Here is a 9,937-nt window from a genome sequence, read left to right on the forward strand (position 1 = left end):
CCACCCCGTGTACTCTTGCAACTTTTGCTAAGTGGAGGGAACGACCATGGACAGCTCTGTGAATGGTAGCACAGTTATTGTGCAGTAAGTCCTGACACGGGATGACTGGGGAGCTACAAGTTTAGCATAAGACCTGACCTACTGTGAGTGGCCAGAAAGACCCTTCTGAGGAAGTGAGAATGGCCTAGGAGAGAGCCAGGTAAAGAGGGCTGTTGGATTCCCAAGGCATTGAGGATCAGAACTAGGAAGAAGGTACAAGGCCCAGAGGTGAAAGAGCAAAGGGAAGTGGCAGAGAATCACCTTGATGTCACTGATGCATAGGACCTAGCAAAGGTATCTCACAAACTCTTTCCTCTTCCCTTTGGATGGTCAACTTTTATTATTACACAGTATATGAAACATTTTTACCACATCAACCATTTCTTTCTTTCTTTCTTTCTTTCTTTCTTTCTTTCTTTCTTTCTTTCTTTCTTTCTTTTTTTTTCAAGACAGGGTTTCTCTGTGTAGCCCTGGCTGTCATGGAACCCACTCTGTACACCAGGCTGCCCTCAAACTCAGAAATCTGCCTGCCTCTTCCTCCCAAGTGCTAGGATTAAAGGCGTGCGCCACCACTGCCCAGTGCCATTTCTTAAAACTATAGTCAAGTGTTATAAACACATGTATGGTATACACCTGTCACCCCTGTCCATCTGCAAGTCTTTCCTTTTGCAGAGCCTAAACTCTGCACCTTGGAACAACTGCTCCTTTGTCCTCCCCTTCCTGCGCTGCTCACAGTTCTTTCCCCGAGTCTGAAATGTAGTATCACTGTAAGTGAATCAGACAGTATTTACCCTTTTGACTGGTTTGTTTCACCCAATGTAATGTCCTCAGAGTCTGTCCACGTTGTGTTTGCCAGAATGCCCTTTCTTTTGAAGGCTGTGCAGCACTCCACTGCAGGTGTAGGTTGCATCTTGCTGAACCATTCTCCTCCCCACAGGTCCCTGGATGTGTTATAACAGAGGTGAAGAGAGTGGTCATGAAGGTGGATGCGCAGATACCTTGAGTCCATGCTTGTAGTTCTTTTATGGATGTGCCTGGACTTAGACTTACTGGGCCAGATGACAGTTTTGTGTGTGATTTTGGAGAACCCACTGTGACACGTCTTGCTAACAGCTTTCTGCTTGAAGTTTAAAATAGCCAGAGGACCTTTGGTGGATTTTAAAGAAAGTACTGATGTCAAGGTGAGCTGAGAAGAAATGGAGCTGGCTATGTACCTGCTCCTCAGAACACCTCTGCTTAGGATGTGGGCTGTGTGTACAGGAGCCTCTCATCTCTGTTTTCCCCAGAGCTCTCTTCTGTTTCTCTAAAGAATGTTTAGGATCAAGTGGGTCTCTGCAAGTGGACCCAAAGTTGACCTAAGTTGTTCTGGCCAGTAGGGACAGCTTAGCAGGCTTCTGGGTCCATCCAGAAACATGAAGGTTTATGGCACCAGAAGCAGGGGCAAGTTATTCATCCTCATCAAGCCTTCAGACATCTCAGAGGAAAGCGCATAGCCTGGGCTGGCACCCCTTAGCTAGCAGTTTGTTGTTCCGGGGCTAGAAAAAGCATTTTGCCAGCCCATTTCCTTTTCATTTATCTACCTGATAGCTTTATTCTTACACCATTAGAAAGCAGCTCTCTGGCTGTGCCAGCCAGCCATAAATACTATTCTGTCATATTCAGGGGTCAGTTCATCATTTTACCAAGTAGACAGACATATGTATGGTAGGAAGGGGAAGAAGCAGTGTAGTCTGATACACTGCTTTCAGAGGGAATCACTGGGTCCTTCCTGTTTCAGCTTAGTAGTCTATGTCACAGATGAAGGACCAGCCTCTCTCCTTTCCATCATAGCCTCTGTTGTAGCCCTGGGTGACTCTGATACCCCTGTATTTGTTTTTATGGGGTTTCGGAAGAACAAGGATAGCTCTTGTCATTGGTTGTGTGGGGACAGCTGAGAGCCGTGGCTAAGAGGACAGGCTCTACTGACTTAGTTCCACCCTGGCTGTATGAGCACAAGTGGCTTCTTCACTTCTCAGTGTCTCAGGGTCCTCGGCTGTATAATTGTGGCCAGTAGAGTGCCTGTCTGAAAGTGCTCTCATGAAGGGCAAGTATGACTATAAAAAGTTCTCTAGAAATAATACTCCATTACGTATTCAAAACTGGGAGTATGGCCAGTCACTAAGTAACCATTCCTAGGAATTTTACTGTGACTGTGCAGGCCATTTAGAGCTACCTCTGTTACTCTTTCCTTTGGGGACAGCACAGAAAAGCTGTATTTAGGACACTGATGGGCTTTCTTGGCAGAATCCCCCAACACCCTCATACTAGTCCCACTTCAGAAAGCCTAAGTGGTATCTAGGCAACATTCACTTAGGGACTCAAAATTGGTGAAAGCAACCAAATTAACAACCCTGGAAACTTAACACTTAGCTGGTTAACCACAAAATAGCAGCTTCATTTCTAGTGAATCCTCAGCCCAGCCTTGGGGCTTCCCCAAGAAGGTGTTAGCAACTAAGGTGATATTTACTGTTGCTCGATCTCCCACCCACTCTCTCGCTTTCAGGAGTGTTAGCCTTAAGCCTGCCCGGTACCTGCCTGCCTCCCCTACAGGAGGCACTTCAAAGTCATCCTCCAGCTTCAGTCTTGTAAGACTAGAGAAAAGGGGAGCAGTCCATGTAGAAGCACCCTGAAGGATGGAATGGCAAACTTGGTTTAAAGGAACAAGCTCGATGTAACTGCAGTAGACATGTGCTACCCAGAGTTGGCTTCGCAGGGTGATGAACCTAGGTGGCTTGATAGGTAGGTTAGGGCATGAAGCTGTTGGTGTCAGGGAGTAGCTCTGACTCTCTCAGCCTGTGGTGCCAAAGATGTAGAGGAGAAAGTGAAGGAAAATGAGTTTGTGGTTCCTTGAATATTTCTATAGATTTCAAGTGCATCTTAAAACAACAATAACAACAACAACAACAAAACAAAACAAAACACACAGTGGGATAAATATTTACCTTGCCCCAGAACAAAGCAGCTATTAAACATTACTGTAGAATGGCTTTAAACTGGTACCTGCTCTGACCTACTCTTTTGCCCTAGCACCATGATAGTAGCGACTGTCCTCTCTTAGACTGATATACCATGCCAGGAGACTGATTGGTTACATATGCTTTATCAACCCACCCGTATTATATGGGAGGTGTCTTCATTCCTCTTTCCTATGTGAGAAGGCCACATGACCCGAGTTTCATCCACTCTGATTGTAACCATTGGGTGATCATCTATCTCTCTTAGCCTTATTTTTTTCTATGTGGAAATTGGTATTTGCATGCTGTGTTCCTATTGTGGTGTTTTTCAAATTATAGTTCTTGGTGCAAAATCAATTTAGTAAATTTTAAAAAAGAATATAAAATATTAGATGCATCCCACTTACTGTTGGGCATATGTATGCTGTACATGTATATGTGTACTGTATGAAAATATTTCCTATTTGTCAAAAAGTTTCAAACTACTAATCTAAAGTTATTACAAAAGCCAAATATACATAAAACATTTGAGGACTTTTTCTAAAGCCTCCATCATCCTGAGGTACTATATTAGTTGGCACTGGAGGCTGGAGTGCAGAAGGCAGCAGCCTTACTACAGCCACGGGATCTGTGTAGACCCTGCCTGCCACCACCATATCATGTCCAGTAGACACAGGCACCCAGGCCTCAGAGACAACCAGATTGCCAAACCTGCTCAAGGCTTACAGGTACCTGGAGGCCTTTGTGGCAGTCTGTAGTTGTAAAGAACACAGTACTTACATGGCCCTAATTCCCATTTCAACTCCAGGAAAACAGATGTGATCCCTATGCAGGATGAGGGCCTTTCGTAATAGGCCTCTAAAGGGGTTGGCTCCTGTCTTGCCCGTCATGGCGCTCTCTGTATTACAACCCCCATCTTCATCTGGAAGTGATTTGCCCCTTTCTCTCTCCCAGAGGGTGTCAGATCCAGACTGTCTAGCTAATTTTCCTTGAAACAAAGATGCCAGGTGTCCCTCTAGCATGCCTATCCTCACTGAAACGTGTTTCTCACTTGCTAACTGTAACCCAGCTGCATGGAACACCGGGTAAAGATCCCCAGCACCTCCCCTGAGGGTCCCTGAAGGAGCGAGGACTCCCTTCCTTACCCTGACAGGTGCACTCCTCTGCACTCTCAAAGGTGAGCTTGCAAAAAGACAGCTCTACTTGCAGTGTTTGCGGAGGGCACCTCAGCAGAGTAGCCATGTGGACACAGTGGGCTGAAAGGCACATGTCGATGCAGAGTTCAACACACAGGAACCACGTGTGTGTGGATTTTAAGACAAGACTCAACATGACATTCTGAACTGTGCGAGGAGGAGCCCAGGCAGTACAATTAAGAGAACAGAAGGCAGGCTTAGTGTTTTATGGATCTTGCTAATGAATGAGTCCCGAGGCTTCTGCTGGACCGGCTTCCCAGCGCCCTGCCAGCCTGCTTCCCACACATCTGTAAATCCATCAAGCTATAATTCATGGCCGGTGCCAGCAGAGGCTGAGGTCTAGGCCTGCCTCTCTGGAGCACACGGAGGTCTCAAGTCATTAATAATTCACCCCAGAGTAATGAACAAAGCTGTACCAAGTTGTGAGCCGAAGTAATCAAGTGACAGATCAATTTATTTCTGCAGCACCCAGATATAATAGTAGCAATGAGAAGGTACAAACTTGTCACTGAAAAGTTTCTCAAGACTTAGATCAATGTGTTTTAAGTTCCAGAATAAAATGGATCATTAAAAGGGAAATGAATTCGTTGGATAGTCTCAAGCCTATTTATATTCAGAGTTGCCAACCCAGAATTACTGTACTGTTTATCCAAATGCCTTTGGACCTCAGGGTCTGCAAATCAGAGTAGGTATTACTCATTAATTAAATCTAAGAAGTGGAACCCAGCCTGAGACTTTGAAAAGGGAGGTTGGGATAGTTCAGGTACAATTGTCCCCACATTATTGATAATCATTAGACATTTCTCAGTTGGGCTGAGAATATTAGTCTTTCATCTACCAAGAAGTTCCCATCATGCTTTACGTTTCATCATGTGTCTTCCTGCTTGTCACTGGCTCTGTCAAGTTCAATACCTCAGTCTCAATACTTCATTCTCATGGTGGAGACATCATCACTGAGTGAGAACATCTGTCTTGAGTCTGGGATGGAGGAATGGGAAGAGAGAGACCAGGGCAGGTGCAGAAAGCAAGGGGCCATGTAAGGCGAGCCTTACAGAAAAGATTTGTTAAGCACAGAAATAACAAGAACATTCTAGCCCAAGGAGTGACATGGCCAAGAGCAGAAAGATGGGAACAGTGGAGGAAGATGGGTAGAAAAGTATTCTCATCAGTCCACTTCCCATGCATGATCACTTTCAACCCATACTACATACATGAAGTGGGCATGGCATCCACCCTTACTGCTCCTTTTAAAGAGAGGAGGAACCCAACACCTTCATGTTTGCTGGAAGTACATTACTTGTCAAGTGACTCCACATCATGATAGTCTGTGGAAAGTGTCTCTTCCCAGATTTCTCTCTAGGTTTAGTTAGTGATGAATAGCTTCTTTCTTCCAGCAGGTGGGTGGTTAAGGAATCTTCTAGTATTTTCTAACAGTGCTAAATGGCACTAACTTGTTTATTGCCATTAAAAAAATCATTCCTAAGTTTTTATTTAAGGGGCTTTTGAACCAAGGGGCTTTTTGGATTTTATAGCTTGGGCATGGAGTTCACATATATGTATTTTGAATAGTTTTTTGCCTAAAAATATGCAAGTGTATTTAGCAGATTACTCTAACCTAGCCACTACTGACCTCATCCCTTCTTTAAACTTTGAGTGTACATGCAATATAAACACACACAGATAAACACTAGTGCATTTTTTTATTTCTGTTGATGCCACGTTTCACTTAACGTGAGCCTCATGTTTAATCAAACCGCCTTTTAATACTTAGTGTTTAGAGTACTGAATTTCCTGACATGGTTTAAATACCAGCTCTTTCCTTTTGAAAGAAAGCTATGTCTATTTAAAACTTATTTTTGCAAATGAATAAAACCAGGAGCTTCTTGATCTGCACTGGCGACAATGCAGAGGGAAAAACTCTTGTTGTTTAAGAAGCAGACAGGTACAGAAGTTGTAATCAAGATGGACAGGGAGTTACCTGGACTTAGAGAGCAGTGACTTGGATGAGCAAACCTTCATCATCCAGCGGATGGCCTTGACTGGTTGGCTGGTTAACTGGTTGTTTTAGGCCAAGTAGGAATCATATCCTGAAGTGAATACTGAGTGCAGATCTGTGAATACTGTAGATGAACATAGAAAAGAAAACTTGCTCTTTGATTCATGGCATCCAAGGATGCCCTGAGTCTTGCCTCCTCCAGATGCAGGCAGGGAGGTCAGAAGCACCTATGGAGGTGAGCGTGCACGACGTCTCTCACTTGTTCTTTCCCCTTTCCAGTGTTGCTAACAACCACAAGCAGAATCTGATGACTGTGGCAAACCTGGGAGTGGTGTTTGGACCCACCTTGCTGCGACCTCAGGAAGAAACAGTGGCAGCCATCATGGACATCAAGTTCCAGAACATTGTCATCGAGATCTTAATAGAGAACCATGAGAAGGTGAGGCAGAAGTGAGCCAATGTGGCAAAGAGTCCAGCGTTCAGCTCTGCGGGTGGGGGCTGCACTGGAACTGACCTTCAGGCTTGATGAGGTTTGCATTGCTAATGGTGCTGGAAAGGTGATAATGGTGAAGTGGATGAAGTCAATGATTGTCATGGTCCTGGTGGTGATAAATGTGAGAGTACTGGTGTAGGTGACTCCAGAGGTGCGGGGATGGGCAGAATCTCACTGAGTCCTTATTCTGTATCAGGGACTCTGCTGAGCACTCTTTGTTGTTTCTCTTTAGCTTCTAGAGAAGGGGCACTATTGTGAGCCACATTTTAGAAAACTGTTTTACTTTTTATTTGATTATCTTAGACCTGTATGGGCTTGTTACTATTAGGTTTGCTGAAGTTTCCCTATTTGTGTTGCAAGTATTTTTCCTGTAGTCTGGATTTTGATTATGTAGATAGTACAAGTTTTATACACATGTTCCTGCATGTATTCATGCGTGTGCATTTGAATATGTTTATATTTGCTTGTGATCTTTGCTTTTAAGGCCCTGGAGTATCCGGCCTATTGTTGGTTAAAATATTTTTAAGTGTTTGTTAAACTGTTTTTTCTTAGAGAGCTGTATAAAGGTGTGAAATGTTTTTCCACTCCAGCTCTCCCTCGAGTATACTCTCCTTAAGTATACCCCCTACTACCTTCATGGCCTTCTCCCTTAAGCGCCAGTTTAGTCCAGTCAGTCATTACCTACCTGCACTAGGGTGTGACTACATCCACTAGAGCACGTGAAGCCTCCAGGGGCCTCCAGGAGTTCTAAAGGAAAATAATCAAGCTTTTGCCCCCTGCCATCAATGCCAGCAGCTTCTCAGTAGGGGCCGGACCTCCCCAGCCTTTCCCTCATCCTTGCTGGAATTCTGACTAGCTTGACCTTGCCAAGTGAGCTAAGAGCTCCAGAGTACAACAGTGTGTCTCAAGACCACCCTCCACCTCCATTCATCATGAAATTCTTTAGCACCATTTGAGGCCTGCTCAGTGTCCTCACTCTCACTAGCAAATCCCTCCGAAGCCTCTAGGACCTGTGCAGATTGCCCCAGGTGACTTTCTCACAGACATAACTCTGGAATTTGATTTAAAAAAACAAAAACAAAAACATATTCCCCTTCCTAAATAAAACCTTTGCCTAGAATGAGTAAATTCATGCAAAACAAATTTAGATTCTGACCATTCCTTGCACATAACAGTAGCATTGATAACAATAATGGAAGCCACCATCCCCTGGTCTGAATTTTGACAAGAGCCTCCTGATTGCCTCCTTGTGTCCACCTTGGTCTGTTTATACTGATACCACCTACCAAAATGACACTCCCGACATGCCAAGTCAGCTCACATCAGTTGTGCACTGCCAAAGCCATTCAGTGACTCCTGCATGGCTGGGTTTGAAGACCATTCTTGATAGGAGCCTGTGAGTCCCACACAGTCTTTGTCTTTTCTCTCGTGTCTCTGGCTGCCTCCTTGGCTTTGACTGGTCTGTAGTTCCTTGGACATGGCCAATATATTTCTATTTTGAATCCTTAGCAATTGCTGTTCCCATCACCTGGATGGGACACTCTTCCACCTTGAAAACTTCATGGCATGTTTTCTTCAGCACTGTCAAGTGTCTTTAGTAGGGACTGCCCAGACCTCTGCATGTAGAAGGTTGTAGCCCAGTCGGTTCCCTTCTCCCTCTCCTTTCCCTTTCTGTTGCACTCACCTCTTCTGTCAGCCTGGAGCATGTACTTACTGATCATAGTAATAGTTTTCTGACCTCTTTGACTTAAACATTCAGACTGAGCCCCTGATTAACTATCTCTTTGTAAGAGAGCTATCAGAACACAAAAAGATTGACAGTCTCTCTCTCTTCCCCCTCCCTCTGTCTTTCCCCCTTTCTCCCTCTCTCCCTTTCTCCCTCTCCCCCTACCCCTACCTCCCCCCATCTCAGGTTAAAAGGCCCTACACCTAACCTTACAAGAAGGCTGCAATCATATAGGGTTCCTTGGCCTTAAACCTACAGAATTATGAACCAGACTAAGTTTCTTTTCTTCAGAAAGTTACCGGGCCTCAGATATTTTACTCTAATAATGTAAATTGAACTAATACAGTCTACACACATTCCGGACAGTGCCTGCGAGTGTAGACTCTTCCTTTTATTCTGAGCTCTTTCTTTTTACTAAGAACTTTCCTGTGTCCTTCACAGGAGTCAGTGATACACCTTGCTAGGGGAAGCATAGGAGCCATACAAGTGCTGGGTCTCAAGGGTCCAGAGTCTTTGTTCCAGCTCATCTGGGAGGGAGACAGCATTTTACAAAGTTATTAGGAAGCAAATGTCCCTGAATAAGACAAGATAGAGCAGAAAACTCCATAAGATACAATAATGTCTGAGCCCCACTCAATTGCCTTCATTTGCCCTTGCAAAAAAAGAAAAATGTTGATGGCACAGAATTTATTGCACTATGCTTTGACTTTACACATGAATTGTATATTAATTAATATGCACTTGGTAATCCGCAACAGGCAGGTGTTTGGCATTTGCTTTTCATTGTCTTAATATTTGACATTTGTTGGTATGCAAAATTGACACTAATAATGATAACATGTGCCCAGATTCACTCCAGCCATCCTGCTGTTCATATGGATCCTGTCTTTGTGAACCTGAGGAAGTGAGGCAGGTGGATCTGCACTTTGGAGCATAGTGCTTCTTCTCTGTCCTGTAACATTGTCCTTCTTAGCAGCAACTGCTGTGAGGAACACTCGATTAATGTAGTGAGGTTGTCAGTTTGAGTACATCTTTACCCCTATTTAACTCTAGGTAAACTAGCAATTACCTATATTGCAGTGCTTTTTAATATCCCTCAAATGGGGCTACGGTTTGATGTTGCATTTTATATAATTCTTCTCTATTAGCAGAGGTAGTAGGAAATTAGACTCTTTCTGGAGATAGGGGAAATCATCACACACACACACACACACACACACACACACACACACACACACACACACCATCCCTGTACTTGTGTCTTTAGTTTCTAAAGACAATGGTTTCTTTTGAGAGATTTTAAGTAAAATTCTCCAAATTACTTTCCAACTTACTGATCTCTGCCCCACCGCCCAAATGCTGATAGCAGCAGGGTTTAAGATTTCCAACTATCCTTCAAAAACAACCCTCTCTGTAGCCTCTGGATTTGGCTTCTTCACAGTTAATGACAAAGAAACTCTGCAGTGGAGTCACAGGCTTGAAGTGGCTGGGCTT

General features: G+C 44.1%; 1 protein-coding gene and 1 long non-coding RNA gene across 3 annotated transcripts in view; one reads left to right on the forward strand and one right to left on the reverse strand.

Annotated features, from left to right (window-relative positions):
- Nucleotides 1-9,937, forward strand: part of Arhgap26 (Rho GTPase activating protein 26) — a 430,094-nt gene that overhangs the window by 324,078 nt on the left and 96,079 nt on the right. For both annotated transcript variants that reach the window (XM_031365552.1, XM_031365553.1), the window contains one exon: nt 6,504-6,663. In XM_031365552.1, the coding sequence (XP_031221412.1) occupies nt 6,504-6,663 (160 nt within the window). The remainder of the gene's footprint in view (nt 1-6,503; nt 6,664-9,937) is intronic.
- Nucleotides 1-9,937, reverse strand: part of LOC116087092 — a 71,555-nt gene that overhangs the window by 47,563 nt on the left and 14,055 nt on the right. Inside the window, exon 2 of the long non-coding RNA XR_004117248.1 lies at nt 831-980. This is a non-coding gene — a long non-coding RNA (uncharacterized LOC116087092). The remainder of the gene's footprint in view (nt 1-830; nt 981-9,937) is intronic.

This window comes from Mastomys coucha, unplaced genomic scaffold, assembly GCF_008632895.1.
Source record: "Mastomys coucha isolate ucsf_1 unplaced genomic scaffold, UCSF_Mcou_1 pScaffold13, whole genome shotgun sequence".
In the NCBI taxonomy this organism is placed as follows: Eukaryota; Metazoa; Chordata; class Mammalia; order Rodentia; family Muridae; genus Mastomys; species Mastomys coucha.